We start from the raw sequence: 24755 nt of genomic DNA, 5'->3' as shown, positions 1-24755 counted from the left end.
CAACCCCTCAAAAAACGTCACGGAGTTTTGACTTAAACCACAATAGGAGCAACGCTCTCGCCACTTGCTATAAAATGCGGCATCCCAGCTTCCGGCTTAGTTTCGACTCTTGTTTCGAATAACACTAAAAAATCAGAAGATAATTAAGAAAAAAAAAGAAATAGAAAAAATTATGAGAGAAGAAGTTATCAGCTCTGGCGGGACTGTGGATCCTACGCCTGCTGCGAGGTACCTAATTGCTTCTTTGTTTCTTGCACTCATTCGCAGCTTCCTGATCTCAATTTAGGGTTTTGTTTGGGTTAAATTTTTTGTGGGTTTTTGAAATTAGGGTTTTGGTTTGGGTTTTTATGTGGTAATGTGCATGTCAATTTGCGGAGTTTGTCTTATGATTCTCGATGATTGTGTTTTTGGGATGCTTGCTTAGACAGTGGAAGCAAATTTTTGTATGTCAAAATTTAAAAAATCACAAACTTTATTCTGCTTACTTATTAATAAATGGAAGTTAATGAAAATGAAATTAAGTCAATGTTACGGTCCTGGAATGCTTATTCTCGATAATACAAGCGGGCATTTACTATCCGGATATCTTGAACTGTGTAAATAATTTTTAATTTTCATATTTTGGTTTGTTGGGTACGTGTTTTTGGGCTTTGCATGTTGTTCTTTACAGGATGGTGGTTGTTGTGAATCTTGTTTGGTTGCTTTGAAAGTGAAAGAAATTAGGTGCTCGAATGTGAGGGTTTTAACTTTTTTGCATGCTATAAATCGTCTGAAGAAGTTCTAACTTATAATGCATTTTTCAGTTCTGCTGGTGCATCTTCTCCAGCTGCTCCAGCCAATGTTGGCAGTATAGATTGGTCTGGTCATGGGCATAATTCTAAAGCAGCTTCTGTATCATGTGTTGGTTCCCAGCCACCAAGGACATCACTAAGCACAAGTGCTGGTGGTTCTATTCTTGGCTCATCTAGACCTTCATGTAGACCATGGGAGAGAGGGGATTTACTAAGGCGTCTGGCCACTTTTAAGCCTTCAAATTGGTTCGGAAAGCCCAAGGTGAACATGCATTAGTAATGTTAAATCTGTTTCTGTGAATCATGACCTTCTTAGGAGCTTTAAAGTTTAAATGACATGGGCCTCTGGTAAGCTGTATCAGCTATCGGAGTTGTTGTTTCCATTTCCTTTGGCAGGAATTTAGATATAAACTGTAGATTTGATGAAATCTGATGCGGGAGTTTCTATGCTGATTATTGCATGTGTAATAAAATAATTAGTCCTTGAGGCAATAGCTCTCCTTCCAGGATCATATTTCAACAAAGTGTTTTATCTGTACGTTTGTTCAAGCTTAATATGCAAGTTAAGTCTCAAAAAAAAAATGTGGATATTTTATCTTCTTGTGAATCCTCCATGACTTTTTACCATTTCTTTCCTCCAACACATTGATCTTATTTACTGACATGATTTGGTTCAAAGAATGATCATTCTACTGTCTTATATCCATTTTTTAAAAAGAAAGCTTATAAAAACAACTTGAACAAGTGAATGGGAATAACTTCGGCGGTTTCACATGTCATTCCCTCTTTGTAATTTTTCATAGCTGGTGGAAAATATACAATATCTCATTCTTTGATATATTATTTCTGCTTTCTATCGTATCCATATCAAGTGTAAAAGATTAAATAAGAAGAATATAAAATTTTCACCTACTTCAATTCAAATTGTATACTCTTTTCGATTTTGCAATGACAGAGACCTAATACAATAATCAGGGTATCTGACATATGCTTTTCAAAATTTTGTGCAGCTGGCCAGTTCATTGGCTTGTGCCCAAAGAGGTTGGATGAATATTGATGTTGATAGAATTGCGTGTGAATCATGTGCTGCATGCCTAAGTTTTGTTTCTGTGCCAAACTGGACTCCTGCTGAAGGTAACTAGTGTAATTTAAGTATTTTTATTCTTTTATGCTTTCCACTCCTTGTAGAGTAATTTGGAAGAATTTTGAAAGATATTATTACGATTTAGAGTGATGTGATTAAGAAATGACTTATTTGACTCGAGTATATTAGGAAGAATAGCTTTATGAAGTTTAGGTTGTAGGATAGAAAGTACTCAAAGGGAACATGTGTTTGCGTACTGCATGTCTGTGTGTATGAGAAATATAAGGCTAGAGAACACTTCTGAATTTCTTCATTCACTGTTGCCAAGAATCTGTTCATTTGTGTCTGCATTTGTGTGTGCATGCGCGTGCATGTGTAGGCATGTCTTGTTGATTGATGTGTAGGCTTGTCCTTTGCTCTTTTTTTTCCCGCCCTCTCTCTTTCTTTCTTTCTTGTTGGTTTCTTATTTTTTGTCCCCCCCAAAAATTGTCGGGTTCAAGTTGAAGATGCTGGTCAAGCTTTTTCAAAGCAGTTGGATGATGGTCACAACATCAATTGTCCGTGGAGAGGAAACAGCTGTCCAGAAAGTTTGGTGCAGTTCCCTCCGACTCCCCAGTCTGCCTTAATCGGTGGATATAAGGACAGATGTGACGGACTCCTACAGTTTCAGTCTCTTCCTATTATAGCTACTTGTGCAATTGAGCACATGTGGGTTTCTCGAGGCCCACAGATTGACCGATTGCTGTCCCAATCACAGAATCTGATAGTTGGAGAAGTAGATATGAAACCTGAACTTGAAAACTCTCGTGATGGAGCTTTCTACTTGTATTCTCGCGTAAGATAAATAATGCTCTTGTTCCTGCCTTTACCCTTTTAGTACTTTTACTCCTTTGCTCGTCTGCTTTAAAAAGTCATTTCTGAAAGTTTCATTTCCATGTTTTATCTTTCCTTTGCAGGCTCAGAAGCTTATAAGTCTATGTGGATGGGAACCAAGATGGCTTCCTAATGTTCAAGACTGTGAAGAACATTCTGCTCAATCAGCCAGAGATGGATGTTCTTTTGGTCCTACTGAGGCCCAGGTTCAGCTGACGAAGGATCCAGGGCCAAGCAAAAATGCAATCTCAGCCTCTGCCAAAAGGGACACTGGAAAGAATAAAATGTTTGCTGTGGAGTCCAGACCTGAATATAGGTCGCCGTTGTTAGATTGTAGCTTGTGTGGTGCAACAGTGAGAATATTGGATTTCTTAACTGTTCCTCGACCCGCTCGTTTTGCTCCAAACAACATTGATATACCTGATACAAGCAAAAAAATGGGAATGACCCGCGGAGTAAGTGCAGCCAGTGGGATTAGTGGTTGGGTTGCTGCTGATGATCCAGAGAAAGAGCAGACAGAAGACCGTGATGAAGTGGCAACCACAGATGAGGGGAAGCTGCAGCAAAATACAGAATTTGATTTGAATCTGACAATTGGAGGGGGGTTGCCTTTTACTCAGGCAGGTAGGACAGCAATATCCGAAAATGTTCATGATGCAGACATGGGAAGGGATCTAATGATTGGGCAACCGGCAGGTAGTGAGGTTGGTGATCGTGCAGCATCATATGAATCGCGAGGCCCTAGTTCTCGTAAGCGGAGTCTTGAAATAGGTGGCAGCTCAGAGGACAGGCCGAATTTGAGGATGCAGCAGGCTGATAGTGTTGAAGGGACCGTCATTGATCGTGATGGTGATGAAGTTACAGATAGTAGACAATATTCAGCTGGGCCTTCAAAACGTGCTCGTGAATTGGATATTTTCGATTCAAACTGTTCACCTTATCTGAGAGACTCTTCTGGAGCTGGTCCTAGCCAGTCAGTCGGATTAGAAATTCATGCAGATGGAAACAGAGGCTCTTTATTTCGACAAGGTAGTGAACAAGTTATAGGTGTTGTATCCACTAGGGACTCAACACGTGCTTCTTCAGTCATTGCCATGGATACTGTCTGTCACAGTGCTGATGATGACTCTATGGAAAGTGTTGAAAATTCTCCTGGGGGTGTTGACGATGTTAATTTTCCCTCTTCTAGTGCATATGGGTTTTTTGACATGAATGAGACATCAGAATTGAATAATAGTAATCAAGCTCAGCAGAGCATCTATTCTCGGCGAGCCACTGAAGTAGTTCCTGGAGAAATGGGCATAAGTAGTACAAATAATGATGGTGAAGAAATTTTCAATGCAGAAACTGTGACAGCTCAAGCCAGGGATGGTTTTAGTTTTGGAATTAGTGGAGGAAGTGTTGGTATGTGTGCAAGCCATGAAGCTGAAATTCATGGTGCTGATGTTTCTGTCCATAGAGCAGATAGTGTTGTGGGTGATGTGGAACCGAGAATTGAAGATGCTGAAAATCAGGGTCAGACAGGTGAATCTGCTCCTGATCCTGGGTCAATGGATGAGATTGTCCCTGATGAAGTTAATAGGGAGGATCCACATGGTGATAGCCAGGAGATGCTGTCTCGATCTGTTGGAAGGGCTGATAGTGGTTCGAAAATTGATGGTTCTGCCAAGGCAGAATCAGTAGAAAGTGGAGAAAAGGTAAGTCAGAGTTGCAAGATAGCACAGGATACTAGTGCCCATCCTTCGCTTTCTTGTAATGCTAATATTTACTCTGGTTACAATACAACTAAGAATGAGGTTACAAAGACTGGCAAATCATCATCTACAAACAATTGTCCCTACCCAGAGTCGGAGTATGCAGTTGCTAATGGGATAGGTAATTTCTGCATACTTTGCTGGTTTTTAGGCTATCATATCTTTCTCTTTTCAGTATTTATTATTCTTGTTTCCTCTTAGCTTTTTCATGGGTGATGAAATGATCAATTAATTACTTAAATAAATCATGATATAAGATCTTGTTGGTCAAGACAATTGGTTTCTATCCTTGTTCTCTGTCTCTAGTTCTCGGTGGAGGAGGGTGGCTGCTGGCAAGAACTTCATCTAGGATCTTGAATGTAGAATTAGATGCAGGACAATTTGAACTAAAGTCAGTGAAATACAACTATCCTGTTTTCTTTCCCTACTATCGTTATTTTCTTTCGATTAGAAACAATCAAGGTTATTAACACAGAAGAGATGACATACACGGAAGTTAACCAGTAATCCTGAATCAGAGCTAGTAAACAACTCCTCATCAGAAAACATAAAGTCATTTGACAATAGCTGGTCCACTATCTGTCTCTAATCTTCTTTATTAATACATTTTTTTCTTACCCAAAAATAAAAAAAATAAAAAAACTGCTTGCCTATGTTCTTGGAAAAGAAAAAAAGTGGGGAAAATCCTTAAACTCATTACTAATCAACACCCATCATGAGGCAAGAAAGTCCTATAGCTTCCATTTCTTCCCACCCCTTATAGTTTCCATTAATTTCATGTTTATGTTTACTTAAGCATGACTGTTGAAACTTTGAAGTTGTTGTTCCTCGCCTTCCTTCCTCACTCCCCAACTATCTGTGCCATTAATGATGCATTTTGACACTTCTCGACTTTCAGGGCCTCCAAAAGGGGAAAGCAATTATGAAGAAGCTACAGAGTTTGATCCCATTGCCCATCACAACCAGTTCTGCCCCTGGGTGAATGGAAATGTTGCTGCTGCTGGCTGTAATGGCTCTGGTTCTAGCAACAGTGCTGATGCCATCGCTCTTTGTGGGTGGCAACTGACCTTGGATGCACTGGACACTCTGCGATCTCTGGGGCATATTCCTATTCAGACAGTACAGTCCGAATCGGCTGCATCTTTATATAAGGTTTGTTATCTCTATTATTGAAATGTCTTGGATGTAGTCAAAATTTTTTGTTCTCTCCATGCATTGGCTTTCTTAGTATTTCCTTCATTGTCGTTCACGACCCAATAATTCTGGTAGACTAATTTTAACCGAGAACTTGTAAATTGGAATTGCCTCTCCCGGGCTTTGTTGTCGAGTTTGGTTCACAATTATATACCAAGTAGTTATCTGAATTGTCTATTACTACTTTTGTAGGATGATCACCAAACTCCTGGTCGGAAGCTCCTTCGACGGCACTCCATGAGCAAAAGCCATGGGCAACATTAAGAATCAAACGTCGAGGAGTAAGTTAATGGCAGTTGGTGGTGAGTAGATATTTCTGATTTTTCTCAGAAAATGATTTTTGCTTCCTGTAGTCATGCTTCTCTCTTAATGGAATGGCACCACAATAGAATGAAGCAGAATTTTGCTGATCATTTCTTCACTCTCTTCTGATATTCTAAATGTTCTATCAAGACAGTCTTATTTGCTGCACCTCATTTTATGCAACTTTTCAGCCCCTAGCTTTTTGATTGCTGGGATTATTTATTTCTGAAAACTAGATTCAGGGACATCTTATGGTCTAAGATAAAATTTCCCAGTTGCTGGTCCATTCTACTACTGTTTATCCTTTTAATTAACATCTGTTAGTGCACTTTTCAGTTTCTTTTTCAATAGAAAAGAAAAAACAGGGTTTCAGATTTAATAGCACTTGTTTGTAAAGAGCTGTAGAGATTTAGTTGTGGGATTGGGGTAGCCAACATGCAAATATTATTTGGTTCTTTTTGTCCACTGGGAAAAACTGAGTTGCATGTGTCCGTGTGGGTTGGTGTTTTCTGTGCACAAATTGATTTGTTTTAGGTCTTGGTAAGCAGACATTGTCATCCAATACTTGTTGCATAGCTCATAGGGGTCTATGAGTAAACCTCTCTTGTTCTGTTTTTTTGTGTTTATTTTCTTTCATTCTCTCTCTTTATTTTTGTTTTTTTTTTCCTTTTGAGTGATGCTGATTATCGTTGTATTCTCTGATGTCAATGTGTGTGTAGAGTCAAATGGCAATCGATGTTGGAAGCAAATCAGAAATTGATTTCGCTGGTTGCCACAAGAGCTGCTGCTGGGGATAGTTCTGGCAGTGACCTTTCCAAAAGTTTCTTTTCTTTGTGGCAGGATAATTAAGCAATTTAAGAAGATGCTTGTTATTACAACATAACTTATAGATCTCCTGTATGATTTCTTTAAAGAGTGTGCCTTCTGTGATTAATAATTTTAGTTACCGACTTGTCGAGATAATGTACCTCAACTTTTGTTTGGTCTTCTCGTCTCAGATTATAGGTTGAACACTGTTGACAACCAATAATTGTAAGAATTCAATTTGTTGGCTTCTGGTTCAGCTCGGCTGCTGCTGCCGCCTTAATCTGATCTGATATAAGTTTAACTTCGCTTTTTCTAGAGTTGGAAAATCCGTATTTGCTTGCGTTTCTTTCGCATGAAGCCATCAGGAGGGACTGTAGATATTCGTCTGGATTCCTTCTTTTTCATTGATGCGTCCTTGAGCCTCTCGGCCTTGCAATTCTCGCCTATCATGTCGATCGACTTGGAGAAATAAATATTGCTCTCAATTACTGTGTGGGTAGAGTGACCGGATGATTCCATGCTCAGTCAGCTTAAATTTTATGCATGTGATCATTCCGTACAATTGCTGAGTGCTGAGAGGTGCTTCTTCGTATACATGTTAGTAAAATATTACTACTTTTGTCAACTCGTCTCGGCAGAACCGAAAGGCGAAAGCAAGTAAAAAGAAAGCACTTCTTGTCAATTCTTTGGGGGAAAAAAAATGATGTGGAATTTATTTAAATGCCCACCCTTACGGGCAATGGGCGCTAGAAAGAAGTTTGTATCTGAACGTTGGGCTAATAAGAATGTATAATCAACTGGCTAATCAGAGGGTCCATTGGGCTAATTCCCTGGTAGTGTAGTTTTGCTGGCTCAGTGGAAAAAGAGCATGGCTGACCAATGGAGGCGGAGGATCTCCACTCAATTTCTTCACCCAAATCATCCACAAAATCTCAACATGAGCCAATCAACTCTTATGAAACTGCCACGTCTTATTGCCACATATGCATATAAGTTCCAATGAGATGAGATTAGGAAACAGAGCCCATCTGTTTGTTCTCCCTGTCCACCAATGCCGACAGCATCAGCGGCAACAGCATTGCACTCTCTCTGCATTTCTTCACAGACACCATCACCAACATCATCATCATCTCCTTCAAATTCCCAGCAATTAAACATTCACTTATCAACAAAACCCAAAAGCCTTCTTCAGAATCACCCACTCTACCCACCAACTCAAGCAAATCTCTCCTTCCAGATCAAAGAAAAAATCTTATGCCTTGAAATCATGGGTGTTGATTCGGGCAAAGCACTTTCCCTCAACCCTTCTCTCCACTCTGCTTCCCTTAATTCCATTGAGGGCATAATCTCCTTTCTCCAATCCAAAGGCATTCTCCAAAAGGATTTGCCAAGAATCTTTGGCATGTGCCCGAAAGTGCTTACTGCCAACATCAAAACTGACTTGGAACCAGTTTTTAACTTCCTCTCACATGACTTGGAAGTCCCAGAACACGACTTCAGGAAAGTGATCAACAAGTGCCCAAGATTGCTAACTTCCAGTGCCAGAGACCAGCTCAAACCAGCTTTGTTTTATCTTCAAAGACTTGGGTTCAAGGATTTAAATGCATTGGCTTATCAAGACTCAGTTTTGTTGGTTTCCAAAGTGGAAAACACATTGATCCCTAAGCTTAAATATTTAGAGAGTATTGGGTTCTCAAAAGATGAGGCCGTGCTTATGGTTTTGAGGTGTCCTGGGTTGTTTACTTTCAGTATTGAGAATAACTTCAAGCCTAAGTTTGAGTATTTCAATCTGGAGATTAAGGGAAAGTTGGAAGAGTTGAAGGAGTTTCCTCAGTACTTTGCATTTAGCTTGGAAAAGAGGATTAAGCCTAGGCATATGCAAGCTTTGCGAAATGGGGCGAGATTGTCCTTGCCTGTCATGCTTAAGACCTCTGATGAGGAGTTTAATGAGTTGATCAAGCCAAAGCCAGGAAGGGGATGACCATCACTTCTGCAACCTCTGCCACAGCTGTTGGTTTTATCTGGGAACTTGTGTCACTGATTAAATTTTGATAATTTTGTGTTGCATCTTGTAAAGTGTTTGATTAATTGAAGATAAAGACAATTTGGGTTTTGTATGGTTTATTGAAATTTATAATTACATGGTATAGAAGTAGAACCATTTTCATTGGGTACTTCAATCGCGTCGAAAAGCCATAACTGCTTTCTCATCCACAGTTTGTAAGTGAGCACTTTTCCAATGGTGGCTAACTGGCTATTGAAAATAATAATAATAATAATAATGTGTAAATATATAAGAAACTAGAAAGAAGGATGTATGTAGTATTGATGAATTTAGAAAGATTTGATAGACTTTCAATTTGAAAAAAAATTTAAAAAAAAAAAATCTTTACTAACGATTTTTTAAAATAGTGGGATACATCTATAATTCTTCACAATTTCACAAATTAATGTGACAAGAACATTCATGCTTATACTTACAGCAGCTTCAGATTTTAGAATGTCGTTGGTAAATGGTAACAGACTTCTGACGTCCAGTGGTCAACAGACAACAGTAAAAAACGATCCATCCAATTTAACATAACATAAGATAAAGAAAACTAAACGAAATTGCCTTTCACCTAATCACCTCTCTCTCTCTCTGTTTACTGTTTATGTATTATTAATATATCCGAGTGAAATTTTCACAGGCGTTAAGGAGAAACAATATGTAATTAAAACATAGTGTGGGTCAGATTCAGATGATGATGTTTCTCTGTAACTGAAATCTGTTGCTTCTCTCAAATATGTTATTCTCTCAGCTAGTTTATCGGATTGCTGCAAGAACTCCCAGAAACAGCTTGCCTAGTTGCCGATGGATTCTGTCTCATCGTCGATATGGTCATCAACCCACATTCAGAAACTCCAATGAGAATAAGGTAATACTAATAATTGTTTTCAAATTTGAGCTTATTAATTAACAGTAAAGACGATATCACTATGTTTATTATCTCTTTTTTTTCAGAAACATCTCGATCCATTTTCACTTGTTGGCGATGAACTATCACTTATTTCTATGAGGTTACGCTCAATGGTGGTTGCTGAGGTATCTGGTTGTTTGTCTTTGTAGATAGATATCATGTTATTATTATTATTTAAATTTGTGATTGGCTACTTCAGATTCATCTTGATACTATGTTGCAGGTCCCTGAGCTTGCCTCAGCTGCTGGGTACTTCTTTAAAGAGGGGGTCGAAGGAAAGAAGTTGTGTCCCACGGTAAACTATTATGCTCCGATGCTATATAAGATGTTTGTATCATTTTCGGGTTCTGGTTTATCATTTTTCTTTGGCTGCAAGTTCAATTTTGCTTCTATGCGTTTTACGAATTCTATGCATGCAGGTCATATTGTTAATGGCAACAGCTTTGAATGTGTGTACACCTGAATTATCTCCTAATGTATTAGGAAATACTTTGATACTTGATCTACGTAGGAGACAACAGTGCATAGCTGAGATCACAGAGATGATCCATGTCAGTTAGGTTTTGTTTTTTGCTTCAATCATATGGTTTTTATCTTCAGAACAGTCTTGCTCTCATGTCAATAAATTTTTTCATAACAACTTCTAGACTAATTTAGCCATCTCCTAGTTTTAGGTTGCAAGCCTTATACATGATGATGTCCTGGATGATGCTGATACTAGACGTGGTATTGGTTCACTAAGTTCTGTAATGGGCAACAAGGTAACTGAACCTTTTCTTTATTTTGCTTTCAATTGAATACTTCTTCTAATAGATTTCTTGCTTCTTGTATCGTTATTTTTCCTTCTCGTTCAGAACAAATTTGGGTGAAATTTTTCACTGAACTGTGCAATAGACTATATGTACTTGTTATGTAACAAAACCTTACTTATTTTATGGTACTGTGCAAGTTTTGACAGAATGTTATTGCCTCTTCCTGTTAATAAGCATCTGATTTTACTTGTTTTCATTACATGTAAACACAGTCCTTTTCTTTGTATAAGAAGTTAAGCACTTTTGTCGTGCTTATATAAACATAGCCGTGGAAGTTTATATATCCTTTTGATATTTCTTGTTCACCAATAATGCAGTTAGCAATTTTAGCGGGAGATCTTCTCATTTCTCGAGCTTTTGTTGCTCTCGCTTCTTTGAAACACACAGAGGTAATGTAATTTCATACATATGTACTCTGAACATAGAATTCTAGATTGGGACAAACTTTACTATGTGAGCAGCAAGAGCTCATGCTTCTCTGCTTATTTTTGTTGGTAAGTAGGACCCTCGCACATCACACATTCACTTAGCCAATGAAATTAATGTCCACAAAACATTGTTGAGTCCTAGCATTTCCCTTTACTAATTCCTTCCAGCTGTCCACATTCGTATGTATTGTCTAGCGTTTCCCTTTTTTCTTATACAAATTTTACTGATTGAACTTGTATTGGTTATCATGCAATTGATTTATTATTCTTATCAGACACCATTTATCAGTCCAGTTCAATGCATGGCACAGTGACATATAGAGAAATGCTCCATAGTAGCCACATCGACTTAAGTCATAAATTTATTCAAGTGTCTAAATTTATTAATTATCAGCAGAATTTACATAAACTTCTATTTCATTGTTTCATCTTACATTATACAAAATTGTTATGTGCTGGTAGGTTGTATCACTAATGGCTACAGCACTGAAGAATCTTGTCAGTGGTGAAACCATGCAAATGACTGCTACATTTGAGCAGTGTTGTAGGTGAGCTGTTTCTCTGCTTCTTCCATCAATTTTGTTTCTCTTCCGACGTAAATTTGTCATTATGGCAAAAATGCTAACAGACCATGTTGGACTGGAAAATTTCCTAGATCCAAGGCATCAGCCCCAGTCCTGGCCCACTGGAGCTTCAGATTGTGTGGCAATGTAGCTTAACTTGTCGAAGCTCAGTTTGGGTTTGGGTTGGCTTTTAAAATCATATTAGCTCAAGTAGTGTCAGATTGGAACTAATCACCTAGAAAACTAGCATTGATTTTTGTCATAACTTGTTAGTAATAGTTTTCATTATTTCCAAGTGTGGATTACTGGGCATGCATTCCATAAAATTTCAGTATATACTATCCACGAGAATGCTTAAAGTTGGACAATGACGCATGCATATCTTGCATCCTTATTCTGCAATCCAGTTTAATGGCTTGCTACTTTCCATTTTGTTGGTATCTTGATAGGCTTCTCCAGAATCCTTATGTTTTGAGCTAATGAGGTGAAAATGATTTTTTGTAATTGCAGCATGGAATGTTATATGCAAAAGACATACAACAAGACAGCAGCATTGGTTTCAAACAGTTGTAAGGCAGTAGCCTATCTTTCAGGCCAAAGGGAAGAAGTTGCTACATTGGCCTTTGAGTATGGCAAAAACCTGGTTTGTATAGGCCGAAGTTCTTTTTTTTGGCTACATTATCCTTATAATGTTCTCTCCATCTATTTTAATTTTTTTTTTTTTTTTTTTAAAAGTTAGTCTTATATTAGGACAAAAGAACAAGCAGCAGTGGACTGTAAAATTGTCTACTTCTTGAATTTGCTGCCGGTAATGGCCGGTAGGAAGGGATAACCACATACTGTAATCTGAACAGATTGCCCATTTTAATATGAATCTTCGACATCTCTGTTTCCGCTCTAGGTTCCATGAATTAAATTCTCTTCTGCTGATGTTATTTTAAGTGATTAAGTAAATCCATCGTGGCATAAATGTAGATGGGTGTGGCTCAATGGCTTTTATTGCTATTGCTGCATTTTCAATTTTGTTTCTGATCACCACATGGTGAATTGAGGAAGTTGATAGTTCTTGTATCAGTGAATCTCTTTACTCTTGCAACATTTCATGATTAGTTGACGACCTTAAACTGAAATATTGGATAATCATTTAAACCAAGCCTCACTTTGATTCCCCCTACCATGCCTAATCACACTGTCAATGATTGGTTGATTTTCTGTGTATATCACTTTTTGGCTAATTATCTTTTTTATTTCAACTCTCCTAGGGATTGGCATATCAACTGATAGATGACATTCTTGACTTCACAGGCACATCGGCTTCCCTCGGAAAGGCCTCTTTAACTGACCTGCGGAATGTAATTTTCTCACCTTAATGTTATATATCATGGAAAGAATCATGGTACTTGGATAAATATCATTTCACTGAAGAGTATCTATAGATGGTATACAATCTTGTCAAATAGTCTGCTATAATTTTCAGAATGTATATTTCTCTGATGTTAATCATTGTCCTGCTGCTTATACTCAGCATTCTATTTTTACTGCATTGTACTTTGATTATGTGGGAGAAGATCATAGAGTCAGCTGTAGAAATTCTGTTGTGCAGAAAATTTGTTCACGCATGGTTTCCGCATCCCTGGGACAATTTTGGAATTTTCCAAGGAGTCCTAGAAGTTATGTCCATTCTGATGTGTTTACAGTCTAACTCAGTTGCAGTTTATATAAAATTTTTTGTAGTCTATGCGTGATTGTGGATCAGAGTATTAGCTGATTGCAGATCATTTCTTTCTTGATTAGCATTTTATTAGACTCTTTTCTATATTGTAAAATACGTCTGATTTTGTGAAAACTATGATTGCTTTTGTAGGGAATCATAACGGCTCCAATATTGTTTGCCATGGAAGAGTTCCCTCAATTGCGTGCTTTTATTAACAGCAGCTCTGACAACCCCGCCAATGTTGATGTTGTAAGTTTTGTATGATTGGCATGTTAGTAATGCCCCCACATTTCTCCATGTGCATTGTGCTAGCCATATATATATTCATCTCTTAGATACCTTTGGCGTCGCAAGATATGCCTAAGGTTCTCAATGCCTCACCGGTTCTCACGTAAACGTTTATAGTGTTGTTATTTCATCGAACTTGTCTTAGTTAGTAATCTGTACGTGTAAGATGCAGATCCTTGAATACCTCGGCAAGAGCCATGGAATACAAAGGACCACGGAGCTAGCCCTGAAGCATGCCAGCCTTGCAGCGGCAGCCATTGATTCTCTACCTGAAACTCACGATGTGGATGCTACAAACGCAAGGACAGCACTTGTACACATCACTCAGAAAATCATCACAAGGAATAAGTGAATTATTCAATCTGGCTATTTTACTTTTGTTTTACCAATTCATCATCTTTTTTTTTTTTTTTTGCTTCTATTCTTGTCCGAAATTATTACCATGTGAAGAATCTCGCTGCTACATGTTTTTTTGATAATTGGTATGCTGTTCCATCATCCGAAAAGTCGCATATATTTTTTATTTATTTATTTTAATAGTAAGATTGAATGTTTTGAGTTCGCAGAAGTTTGAACGACAAGTCGTGTTCTATTATTGGTCCTCTGAGTTCTGAATTTTGTTGTTAAAAAGTTCGTTAAACCTATATTCAAAAATTAAAAAAAAAAAAAAAAAAAGGTTCGTTAATCCTAAAAAGGGAGCAATCATCTTCCGTGTTTCAAGATAAAAGTCGTTAATCAATACGTAGCCTCCAAAACAAAAAAAAAAAATAATAATAATAATAGTAATCAAAATTGTTTAAAGTAAGCGATATAATTACTCATCAATTGCATATAAATTTCTTTAAAAAAATACTTAATATTAATTACATAAAATTGTAAAAGAAATACTGTTCAATTGGTGAGTACTTTATTGTACGTTCAATCTTTTATTATGTAGGAAGAGTCACTTGTTTTTTAAATCATTATTTTAATTTGAAATCATAATCATAATGATCTAGTATTTAGTCATGTTAATTAACATATAATGTTTTTGATGATTAATATTTTTGTAAATAATTAAGACCAAAGTAATTAGAAAACTGTCCAGAACTAGGGAAGAAAAGAAAAAGGGCGAAGGGTTTGTGAACTAAAAACTGCACATGCATTTTATATGGCTGTGCCTGGCCGTCGTCATCAGTCAAACCGAAACAGAACATGATAAAAAAGGGAAAATAAATAAATGGCTCTTCTATCTTAAACAAATCAACGCTAAAACTCCCCCGCAGTCGGTTGCTGTTATCCCCTTTTGTGCTTTGACTTTCTCATTGACCGACCCAACGCCATCTCTCAAATCTTAAATCTCCTCCGCCGTTCTTTTTATTAATTAACTGAATAAAGGATGTTAATTTATCGTGGACTTTCTCGGATTTCTAGAATCTCGAAAAAGACTCCGTTTGGCCGCCGTTGGCTTCCCTCTCACCCGCTTCTCTCCGGTGCTTCACACTCTGCTGCTGCTGCTGCGGCGGACTCTTCTGTGAAGGTAATTATGCACGTGCCCATATGACGGGGACAAAAAAATAAATAAATAAAAACCTTTTGAGGTTGTTCTTCTTCAATATTGTATGCGGCTGGGCAAAGTTGAAAACTTCTAAATGGTAACTTAACTGAAGTTTGGAGCTTCAGATTGATAATGAGGTCACGTTTTTTATGATGGATGTTTTATTTTGACCTACATGCACTGGGTTTGATGATCCAAACGCTGTGGGGTTGTTATTCAATTAAATTTGTGTTTGATGCGTTTAGAAGAAATATGGGTTTGCTTGTGTATTATTTTCTTGTACGAGTCTTTTGCTGTAATGGGCATAGGTTGGTACCTTAATATCTAATGAATAGCTGCTAAGCTGAGCTGAGACTTTTTTGGATTTGATTTTGCCCGTATTTGGAATCATTTTAGTTGCCATGGATGTAATCTTTGCTGAAAGCTTTTGTTGAATTTTTTTTTTTTATCATTATTCAGTGGAACAGTGGTCAGTAATACTGCCTTTCATTTAATTGTTTCTGGGTTTAAGAATTATGAGTTTTCTTCTCTATGTCCACTTATGTTATTACAGTTGGTTGGGTGAAGGATTCAATCTGCCCTTGATTAACTGTAGCCCTGTTAGGCGAAAGATTTGTTTCATTTAAAAAAAACTGGGAGATAAGGCTGTGTCTGTCGGTACAGTATTTGGTTTTTGAAGGAGATTAGCTGTGCGAGTAAATTATGAGGAAACCAAAGAATTCTCTAAAATAATGACCTTGGTGAGAGGCTAGTGATGCTGAACTTTATTCCTATTTTGCTTTCAGGACTCCGGTAATATTTCACTGAGTAAGACAAGGTGACTTATACCATACCTGTGTGGGGAGGGGATGGGCAGCAATACTCTGAAATTTTGTGATCCTTCTACATGTTAAAATGGAATTCATATCAGTGCTTTTTAAATAATTTGTATCAAGCTAAGTTAGGAGACATTTCTAGCTTGCTGTGTGGTGGATGGTATAAATATCTATGAAGCTTTTACTTTTGGCTTTTTAACAAATTATTGGCATCTTGGATCTTTAATACTCTGACATGAACGAAATGTATGCTTGCATGCATGTATACAAGGTAGTGATCAGTGGGTTGGCCTTCTATGTTTTACTTGTTATTGTTATTGGTGATTAGTAGGTTTTGGGTTGCAGAGAAGCTTATTCATGGAGTTTGCCTGCCTTGCATGGAATTAGACATCAAATTCATCACCAGAGCAGCTCCGTAATTGAGGTTAGGTGTAGCATTTTGATATTGTTTATTGATGTTTTTGCTGACTATTATATTTCAGATTAGTTATGCCTATCTTTTTTTTAAAAAAAAATTTAATGAAAGATTTTTGAATACCCGAGTTCATGAACTATTAAAATTTGAGTCTCCCACATTATTATGTCTATGGTAGTCTTTTTCTGTCTCTTTATGGAAGCTATGGACTTGGTTTGACTGAACTGCATATAGGATACTGATTCCCAGGAGCAGCTCGACCCATTTTCTCTTGTTGCTGATGAACTGTCAATACTTGCTAAAAGGTTGCGCTCCATGGTAGTTGCTGAGGTATATAATAACACGCCATTCCTTTGATTGAGTACTGATAATTATGCTCTGGCCTGATAGCAGATATGATGTTTCTTTAATGTTACCAGTCAAGTTTGATATCATGTGATTGAAGTGAGATTTACTTATTATCCAGGTGCCTAAGCTTGCCTCAGCTGCTGAGTATTTCTTTAAAATGGGGGTGGAAGGAAAGAGGTTCCGTCCCACGGTACTGACATTATGGCTTATTTGCTGATTTCTGTGACTATATTCTTTCTCTTTTGTTGTTTTTTATTATTTTATCAGTTATAGTTCAATCCATATCTCTAATTAATATTTAATAGGCTAACAGTTGCAACTACTTTGGTTATGGACATTTACATGCAGGTTTTATTGCTGATGGCAACAGCTCTGAATGTGCGAGTACCTGAACCTCTACATGATGGAGTAGAAGATGCTTTGGCGACTGAACTACGTACAAGGCAACAATGTATAGCTGAGATTACAGAGATGATCCATGTCTGTTTCCTACAATTTTGTATTTCTGTTACAGAGAAGCTACTTTTGTTTGCTATTTACACTTAGTTATAGTCCTTCCACTTCAATAATTGTGCTTGTAGCCCGCTTGTAGAATAATGTAATAATATCTTTTTCTTAGGTAGCAAGCCTTCTTCATGATGATGTCTTGGATGATGCAGATACCAGGCGTGGTATTGGTTCATTGAATTTTGTAATGGGCAATAAGGTGGTTGTATTTGCTTTCGTTTCTTTTTCTTTTTCTTTTAACTAAGTTGAGCTCGTGTAGTTTGTCCTAATCATTTATGAAAATGTTGAGATAAAACTTCATGTGATGGTTTGTAAGGATTTTAATGTGCATGGTATAATTTTTATCTGATTTGTAGTCTAGTCCAAATTGGCTCTTCTGTTACATTCGGAAGAATTATATTTTGAGGATTGTGAGCCAAGCTTCTGTTGTTAACTTTTCCCTGTTCATTTTTATGCAGTTAGCTGTATTAGCGGGTGATTTTCTTCTTTCCCGTGCTTGTGTTGCCCTTGCCTCTTTGAAAAACACAGAGGTATATGGATTTGTGTGTTTTCTATTATTCTTATTATTTTATGTTTATTTATAAACACGTGACTTTTAGTTTTGCAGTAGTAGTTGTTATTGCATTAGTGGCAAGTCCTTGGCTCCTTAACGATTTAAAATTTTTCTTATAGAAATATGGATTACAAGGTTTCAGTCTGAAGATTTTCATTTTTATTAGAAAACAATCTAGACTTCCAGTTCCTGGCATTCCTCTCTTAATACACTACGTAGCCATTGTATGGCCAGAAATTGCATTGCTTATGGCAACAGTCTGAATGTCCAGTCTGTGACTAGTTAGTTCACTGTGTCTAATGAATCATAAACTTGCTTATGTGTCAAGTTTAAGCTATTGCACTATGTGCTAGGGAGAAATGAACTTACTGGTAAAAGCCACTTCAAGGGGGAACTTTCTGAAATTATCTTGACTTTCAATAATTTTGCTTTCACAGTATTGGTTTTATGGGGTATTTTTGACAAGTTTGTGGGCTCCACACCTATTTTATATCCTACTTATTATTGCACTGTGTTTGTAGGTTGTGACGTTACTGGCAACCGTTGTAGAGCATCTTGTTACTGGTGAAACCATGCAAATGACAACATCATCTGACCAACGTTGTAGGTATAATACAATCCTATTTCAGCTACATTTGGATATTTGCTTGTCTTGCACTTTCATCTTTGCTTAGTTTTCACTACTGGACAGCCATTGTTCCAATTGCCTTTAATTCAGGAAACTCTTGCCTTGTTGATTATGATTTTTTTTTTTTTTTTCGGTTTGAAACAAAAACTACCATAAGAAATTGTCTCACAGGAGAAATTGACCATATTGGCTTTCCTTTTGGGGAGGGGGGAAAAAAGCCTCAGAGATCAGTTGCAGCTGGCTGGTTTTTGCTAATCACTTTCTCACCCCCCCCCCCCCCTGATTCTCCATTTTCTCTTTATTTTTCTTTCTCTCCTTTTCATTGCCTCTAGAAGGTTGGATTTGCACTTAAAAGTCCTCAGAGATAAGGGGACTCACTTGTCTGCACACATGTAATTTTTTCTCATTGTGGATTTATTCTCCAACCTCATGGCCAGTTGCACCTTCCAATAATTATGATAGTCTTCTGAAACTTGTTGATTAACTTCCAAGTATATTTTTATCCTTGTAATTTAATTTAAGGGCTTTTTCTATTGCCAGTTCCTGTTGAGGTTTCTTGCCTAGTTTTGCTCCCAAGTGGTATCCACACACAGTTGTAGCTATAATAATGTACAAGTTTGCTGACAGTTTGATAGGTGGTGACCTACCTGGTATCGCTTTTTGTGCCTTCTTACACATACATATGATTACCTCATGCCTGTCCGTGATCGTATACTTATTGAAATTCTGTTGAGTGCTCATTGCTTGATGTGTATCTTCAAAATCCTTTTATCTTTAGCTAACTATTTATTACAAAATGCAGCATGGATTATTATATGCAAAAAACATACTACAAGACCGCATCATTAATCTCAAACAGCTGCAAGGCAATTGCCCTTCTTGCTGGACAAACAGCCGAAGTGGCAATATTAGCTTTTGATTATGGAAAGAATCTGGTTTGTACATTTGTTCTCCTGCTCTAAGTTATTCATAAACGATGTTTGTATTTAATTCTGTTGGAGAAGCATCTTGATTGTTTATATCGCCAATTTTTTATTGGCCATTGCATGGTGCATTAAGTATAGAGGGGAGATATATGTGGGGTGACTCACTTGTTCTCAAAATTACCACATACCATTATTAGCTTGATGCAAGCCCTGGATGTGGCTGAATGTGCACAGTTGTAATATGTCATTATGTAAAATACAGAATTAGGGCAGTGTGGCATGATTGCATTTTCTCTTTATCCCTTTTCAACTTACTTTCATTCTGATTTTACTTTTCTTTCCAGGGTCTGGCATATCAATTAATCGACGATGTTCTCGATTTCACTGGCACATCAGCCTCTCTTGGAAAGGGTTCTTTATCTGACATCCGGCATGTAATATATCTATCCTTGCTCTTTATTGCATCGGAGATACTTTAGGGTGTACAGGCTCGAATATTGTTTCTAGAAGCCATGACAGGCATCTTGTCAAGTACCTTGCTCTATATTCTTAAAAAATACATGTAAATTCTCTTGCTAGGATTGTACTATTTATTGCAATTTTGTGACAATCATCCTCAAGTTTGGGAAATATTTTATTATGACTTGGACTTTTAACTTGTCTTAACCATATCAACAAAAAGCCTCTGAGATATTAACTTGCCTTGATCAGATTTACAACCTATTACTTCCTCATTAAAGGGAATATGCGCAGATGAATGCATCTGGCCTTGTCATAACCAATAAATTTTTGACTTGTGTTAACTTATTGACACATTACTATGTGCAGTGCTTTTATTTGAGATAAGTTATATGATGATGTCTCAGGATTTTTTATGGTAGTGTTTGATTTCTATTACCTTCTTTTCTTCCCTGGTACAGGGAATCATAACAGCTCCAATATTGTTTGCCATGGAAGAGTTCCCTCAGTTACGCACAGTAGTTGAGCAAGGCTTCGAGGATTCCTCAAATGTTGATATTGTAAGTAGTTCAATCTACTCGTAATTTTGATAATTATTTTGTGATGTAATTCTCCTTTCACTGAACTTGCTGTAGATAACTGGTGAATAATATTTCCTCTTTTTGTGCTGAGGGTGTCTTTATTAGGTGGCACAATTGGGTATGCATGGTTTCGTGAACAATGAAAACACATGTTTGATAATAGGTCCTCATTTACCTAAAATGATTTTATTTTGGCTTTGACATCCAACTGCAATTCGGAATTCTAAAGGCATTTTTTAAGTTCTTTTAGTGTTAGGACAATTTAAGGTGTCGTTTATTACAATGATAATGCAAGTCAGATAATTTATGGCCCCCCCACTTCCATTGCATCATTGTGGATTGCCTCGTATTATTTATATGAGAATAGAACTTTCTTACAAGTCCTGGAAGTGATGAACAGAGGATAATATAATTTAGCTTTTTAGTCATATTCTTCATCAGTAATCTCGTGGGTCAGGCGTTTTGGTCCGTAAGAAATGTTTTTGTGTGCTGAAATAGAGCTGCAATTATGAAGCATTTACTTATTTATGGATACAGCTGTTATCTTGTCAATTTTTTCTTAGTTGGTTGATATCTGGGATTGCAGGCCCTTGAGTACCTTGGGAAGAGTCGAGGGATACAAAAGACAAGAGAACTGGCCGTGAAGCATGCTAATCTTGCTGCAGCTGCGATTGATTCTCTACCTGAAAACAATGATGAGGATGTTACAAAGTCAAGGCGTGCACTTTTAGATCTCACTCATAGAGTCATCACAAGAAATAAATAACAGAAGACCAACACATTGTGCCAGAGTTTTTGTTTAATTATTTCAATTATTCTTCTTGTAAGGCGAGGGACTTTAACCCCTTGGTTTTTTTTGTCACATTCTTTTCTTCTGATAAAAATATTTATTTTCCGATCATTGTTCGAGGACCCAGATCTTGTAAATCATCCATTTGTGGAGTAAGGATAACACAGCAATAATGTAACATTTATGTTCTATCAGCTTGAGATTCCTAGGGGAAAGCAGTTTCCACTTTCAAGTAGCACTCAGATATGAATGATTCTTCATGAATTTGTATTGAAAAACCAACAATCACGCGGAATCTTTTGTTCATGGTAACTCCGCAAGGAGTCCGTTCGTGGCTTTCGATGATCAGTATATATCTAATATAATAAATTACCCGCACTCGAACAAATTTCAGCAGAAATTTTTGTGCACGTACTAAAGTTAGGGGAGAAAACATACATTCTTGGACTTGGACAGACCAATTTCAATATTGAGTTGGGCAAACTCGATGAAAAATTGGGAAGAAATGAGTGTTTCTACTACAAAATTTTGATTGAAATTTTCATATTCACGTCTGGGAGAAAATTAAAGGAATTTTGAAAGCAAATGAAAAGTTAACATCTTTGGCTAAAACCCTTCTGAATAAGGGTTCTAAAGGGTTATTGAAATGTAATAATTCTAGCTGTGGATATAGGGGTAAGATGAGAAAAGAGATCTATCTATCTCAGTGGTAAAACCATATTAGTAAAATTGAAAAATAAAAAATAGTGTCTGTACAAGTTTTCATAACTCAAGTCTCCATTTTCTGTTGCTCTGCCAGCAGCCACTTCCAAACACCAACCGAACCACTCGCGTCTCCAGGGAAAAACAGGCCAGCAGGACCAATTTGATCAACTTCAACTTCTCTTCGTGAGAAAATTCCGGCTCTCAACTTGAAGGAAGGTAACTCGTAGAGGCGAATTGCAGAGTCTTTACCCGACGAGAACAGGACAGGTTTAGCCTCAGCATCAAGCATCCCAAAAAGTGAAGACAACTCCGCATTGTTCTTCGTGTGTGTATACAGCCTCAAAATCTGCCATCTTGGTTAGTAAACCAAATTTTGATGGTCTCGTCCAATGAAGACGAGAACAAATACTCATCCCAGAACAGCAAAGACGTCACAGTATCACTGTGCCCCTTTAGTGTCTGAACACACTCTAAGTTGTCAAGATTCCAAGTCCTAGTTGTGTGTCCACAGAACTCGAAAACAGCAGCCTCTTCCTTTGAATTCCAACGGGTATCGTTAGAGCTAGAGAGAGAACAGAACCAGAGAGGGGCTCTTATTGAAGCCACCTGTTTAAAGGGATTCGCCACAAAGGTTCCTTTCCAAACCGAGATCACACCACCTTCAGAACCAGCAAACAAAAGATCATTATTAACCACCAAAGCATTAACTCGCCCAATTGGTCCTTGGAAACAAACGACTAGTAATTACCGCTAGCCGCGTTAACTCTCCAAGATTTAACGGCGTTAGGCAAACCGAGAAAAACCCACGAACCTTCGCTAATCAAACAACCAATTTCAGCCCCGTTGGTGATAACATTGACACACCTGCCGGAGTCGCGATCCCACACACTAACTCTACCGTCCCTAGAACCCGAATACAATTTATTCGACCCGGAAGGGAGCCCGACATTCGTAACGGCTTTCTTGTGACCGTTTAATTTCATCAACGTCGCGAGACTGTTGGTGGTGTTGTCGCCGTCAACGGAGTGAACCCATGAATGCAAAAATCGGCATTTGTCGCCGTAGACGCAAGAATCAGAAATCCAGTTATTACAAACCCTAATCTGGGGATGGGTGGTGGAATCTTTGGTCGGACTCGGAGCTGTTCTTCTGGTTGAATCATCGGCGGCTCAGGCTTATTACGCAAAAAGCGACACGGATTCCTTTTACATCTGCCTTTGAGCCAAAATGAACAAATCACACCCGTTTGAGCTTAGGCTTGCAGCCGGTTCTTGGAGAATACAAAGCCATACGATATCTGAATTTGAGTGAACTGAAACGAGTGAGAATTGAAAAGATACTAATTTACCGCTTAATTGATCTATATAAAAGCTTTTCGATTCATTCGCTCCCTTATCCGCGCGTCCCATAAGGATTCCCGCCATGGATGGCAATTAAATCCGGACCCGGCCCGGATCCGGACGATTCCGGAAATTTTGGACCGGGTTCAATCCATATCGGAGTAAATTAAATTTGGTATTCGGATTTAATATTTTCAACCCGGACGTTTCTGGGACCGGATCCGGATTCGATAAACCCACAAATTCGAAACTCGGACCCGGATAAGTTTATTTTTATATTAATTTTTAAATTATTTTGATATAAATAGAAAATTAAAAAAAAAATCAGTCCTAATGCCCATATTCACAGCCATGGCCGCCAAACCAAATCCAAACATTTCCTCTCTCTCTTCAGCCCTTCCTTTCATCAAATCGTCGTCGTCACTCATCATTGTTTCACCACCTTCACTGTGTTTGTGTTCATCGTCATCATCAACCATCGTTCGTCCAGCCATGTCACGGTTTTGGCCAACGTTTGTCCACCTTCGTAAATCGGGATCTCGGTTTTGGTCGCTGCACTTCTAACCCCAGTTGTTTTGCATCTAGAAACCTAAAAGTTGTTGTGATTTACTCTCAGATGTTCATTTGTTATTTGGAGAAAAAAACTTCAGCCGTCATTTATGCTTTCTCCTTTTCTTGACCTAGCCCCACAAAACCCAATTTGTCATCATCATCGTCAAGACACCATGATTATGTTTGATAATTGAATTTGTGTTGTCTGATATCTTGGGTTTTATTTCTTTCTTTTTTTTTTAATTTCCATAATTGGTGTTAATAGATTAGGGATTAGAAAGGAGTTCACTGAAGAAAGAGATGGAAAGATGCATGTCGTTAGGAATCATCCGGGTTATAAACCCAGAATTCGGGAATTGGGATTTTTCCGGGTTTAACCCGGACCGGACCCGGGAGAAAAATATCTGGATTTACATCCGAGTTCAGTATTAAAAATTATCATCCGGGTCCGGAACCGGAAAGGCTAAACTCAGACCCGGATCCGGATTTTGACATCCCTAATTCCCGCCCAACCGAACGGTCTTCTTTTTCAAATTTTAATATTTTCTTTTTTATTTATACAATTATAATTTCCGCAAATTAAAAGCAAAATTGTATTCCTGACCAAACCCGTGAGTCCGTGGCACTTCCAAGGCCCAAGACCAGATATGAAAACAATATGGGCTTGGGTTTAAGAATCAATTCATTATGGGCCAGTGGCACCCTTCCCCGGCGTGATCCACAAATTTACTCGAATGATCAGCCGCTGGACTTTCTGAGTAATTAACTTGATATTTGCATATGAACACAACCTTGTACTATTTGTAATCGCTGTAATTTTTATCCAATCCATTGATGCGTTGCAGTAAGACAATCTGTTCAACATTATTCCACTTCGGACTTAGCATTCTAAAGAAGCCATTTATATTATACTATACTATATATATAGGGTGTGTTTTTCACTCCTCATAAAACGGGGTTCCATGTTTGGTTGCAGCAAATTGCTGCATTAGTTTTTTTTTAACAATTTATTTATTACAATAATAAAT

The 24755-nt window shown here is 37.7% G+C and overlaps 5 protein-coding genes across 20 annotated transcripts; 4 read left to right on the top strand and 1 right to left on the bottom strand.

The window, feature by feature from the left end:
• On the top strand, positions 1 to 7107 carry LOC102624258 (uncharacterized). Of its 2 annotated transcripts, none has more exons than XM_052435159.1 (8): positions 1 to 228; positions 804 to 1053; positions 1802 to 1925; positions 2376 to 2710; positions 2832 to 4623; positions 5401 to 5654; positions 5889 to 5977; positions 6719 to 7107. In XM_052435159.1, the coding sequence occupies exons 1-7, from the start codon at positions 173 to 175 to the stop codon at positions 5958 to 5960; spliced, it is 2883 nt and encodes a 960-aa protein (XP_052291119.1). In that variant the 5' UTR covers positions 1 to 172; the 3' UTR covers positions 5961 to 5977; positions 6719 to 7107. The 2 variants fall into 2 exon arrangements, with proteins under 2 accessions (XP_052291119.1, XP_006468061.2); XM_006467998.4 differs by having other exon boundaries at positions 2 to 228; positions 5889 to 5998.
• A 137-nt stretch (positions 7108 to 7244) lies between these two features.
• LOC102624544 (transcription termination factor MTEF1, chloroplastic) lies at positions 7245 to 8980 on the top strand. The gene has a single exon (XM_006467999.4). It carries the CDS (start codon positions 7858 to 7860, stop codon positions 8785 to 8787), a length of 930 nt encoding a protein of 309 aa, XP_006468062.2. The 5' UTR covers positions 7245 to 7857; the 3' UTR covers positions 8788 to 8980.
• Positions 8981 to 9342: 362 nt separating this feature from the next.
• LOC102624826 (solanesyl diphosphate synthase 3, chloroplastic/mitochondrial-like) lies at positions 9343 to 14152 on the top strand. Of its 4 annotated transcripts, none has more exons than XM_015526930.3 (11): positions 9349 to 9724; positions 9811 to 9891; positions 9966 to 10061; positions 10186 to 10317; positions 10441 to 10527; positions 10896 to 10967; positions 11469 to 11554; positions 12080 to 12212; positions 12832 to 12921; positions 13434 to 13532; positions 13744 to 14152. In XM_015526930.3, the coding sequence occupies exons 1-11, from the start codon at positions 9593 to 9595 to the stop codon at positions 13921 to 13923; spliced, it is 1188 nt and encodes a 395-aa protein (XP_015382416.2). In that variant the 5' UTR covers positions 9349 to 9592; the 3' UTR covers positions 13924 to 14152. The 4 variants fall into 4 exon arrangements, with proteins under 4 accessions (XP_024950861.2, XP_015382416.2, XP_024950862.2 ...); XM_006468000.4 differs by having other exon boundaries at positions 9371 to 9724; positions 9990 to 10061; XM_025095093.2 differs by lacking the exon at positions 10186 to 10317 and having other exon boundaries at positions 9343 to 9724.
• A 513-nt stretch (positions 14153 to 14665) lies between these two features.
• LOC102625110 (solanesyl diphosphate synthase 3, chloroplastic/mitochondrial) lies at positions 14666 to 21324 on the top strand. Of its 12 annotated transcripts, none has more exons than XM_006468004.4 (13): positions 14666 to 15090; positions 15894 to 15925; positions 16269 to 16347; positions 16594 to 16668; positions 16805 to 16876; positions 17035 to 17166; positions 17306 to 17392; positions 17652 to 17723; positions 18268 to 18353; positions 19177 to 19309; positions 19645 to 19734; positions 20221 to 20319; positions 20927 to 21324. In XM_006468004.4, the coding sequence occupies exons 1-13, from the start codon at positions 14950 to 14952 to the stop codon at positions 21104 to 21106; spliced, it is 1278 nt and encodes a 425-aa protein (XP_006468067.2). In that variant the 5' UTR covers positions 14666 to 14949; the 3' UTR covers positions 21107 to 21324. The 12 variants fall into 12 exon arrangements, with proteins under 12 accessions (XP_006468067.2, XP_006468065.2, XP_006468064.2 ...); XM_006468002.4 differs by having other exon boundaries at positions 16588 to 16668; XM_006468001.4 differs by having other exon boundaries at positions 14667 to 15090; positions 16573 to 16668.
• Positions 21325 to 21833: 509 nt separating this feature from the next.
• On the bottom strand, positions 21834 to 24610 carry LOC107175478 (zinc finger CCCH domain-containing protein 17-like). The gene is made up of 2 exons (XM_052433082.1): positions 22584 to 24610; positions 21834 to 22494 (listed from the first exon to the last, which is right to left on the bottom strand). Exons 1-2 carry the CDS (start codon positions 22816 to 22818, stop codon positions 22175 to 22177), a joined length of 555 nt encoding a protein of 184 aa, XP_052289042.1. The 5' UTR covers positions 22819 to 24610; the 3' UTR covers positions 21834 to 22174.
• Positions 24611 to 24755: the final 145 nt, after the last annotated feature.

This window comes from Citrus sinensis, chromosome 2 (assembly GCF_022201045.2).
Source record: "Citrus sinensis cultivar Valencia sweet orange chromosome 2, DVS_A1.0, whole genome shotgun sequence".
Lineage (NCBI taxonomy): Eukaryota > Viridiplantae > Streptophyta > Magnoliopsida > Sapindales > Rutaceae > Citrus > Citrus sinensis.
Note: the sequence above shows the minus strand (reverse complement) of the source record. Positions and strands in the feature narration are given on the sequence as shown.

Bases quoted from the DNA above. Each gene is read 5' to 3' on its own strand.
- LOC107175478 (XM_052433082.1), bottom strand. From the start codon at position 22,818: ATGAAATTAAACGGTCACAAGAAAGCCGTTACGAATGTCGGGCTCCCT. The intron at 22,495-22,583 runs GTAATTACTAGT...CTGGTTCTGAAG, and splicing joins GAGAGTTAACGCGGCTAGCG to GTGGTGTGATCTCGGTTTGG.
- LOC102625110 (XM_006468001.4), top strand. From the start codon at position 14,950: ATGTTAATTTATCGTGGACTTTCTCGGATTTCTAGAATCTCGAAAAAG. The intron at 19,310-19,644 runs GTTTGTACATTT...TTTTCTTTCCAG, and splicing joins TTGATTATGGAAAGAATCTG to GGTCTGGCATATCAATTAAT. The intron at 19,735-20,220 runs GTAATATATCTA...TCCCTGGTACAG, and splicing joins CTTTATCTGACATCCGGCAT to GGAATCATAACAGCTCCAAT.
- LOC102624258 (XM_052435159.1), top strand. From the start codon at position 173: ATGAGAGAAGAAGTTATCAGCTCTGGCGGGACTGTGGATCCTACGCCT. The intron at 229-803 runs GTACCTAATTGC...TGCATTTTTCAG, and splicing joins GATCCTACGCCTGCTGCGAG to TTCTGCTGGTGCATCTTCTC. The intron at 5,655-5,888 runs GTTTGTTATCTC...CTACTTTTGTAG, and splicing joins CGGCTGCATCTTTATATAAG to GATGATCACCAAACTCCTGG.
- LOC102624544 (XM_006467999.4), top strand. From the start codon at position 7,858: ATGCCGACAGCATCAGCGGCAACAGCATTGCACTCTCTCTGCATTTCT.
- LOC102624826 (XM_015526930.3), top strand. From the start codon at position 9,593: ATGTTATTCTCTCAGCTAGTTTATCGGATTGCTGCAAGAACTCCCAGA. The intron at 10,062-10,185 runs GTAAACTATTAT...CTATGCATGCAG, and splicing joins GAAAGAAGTTGTGTCCCACG to GTCATATTGTTAATGGCAAC. The intron at 10,318-10,440 runs GTCAGTTAGGTT...TCCTAGTTTTAG, and splicing joins AGATCACAGAGATGATCCAT to GTTGCAAGCCTTATACATGA.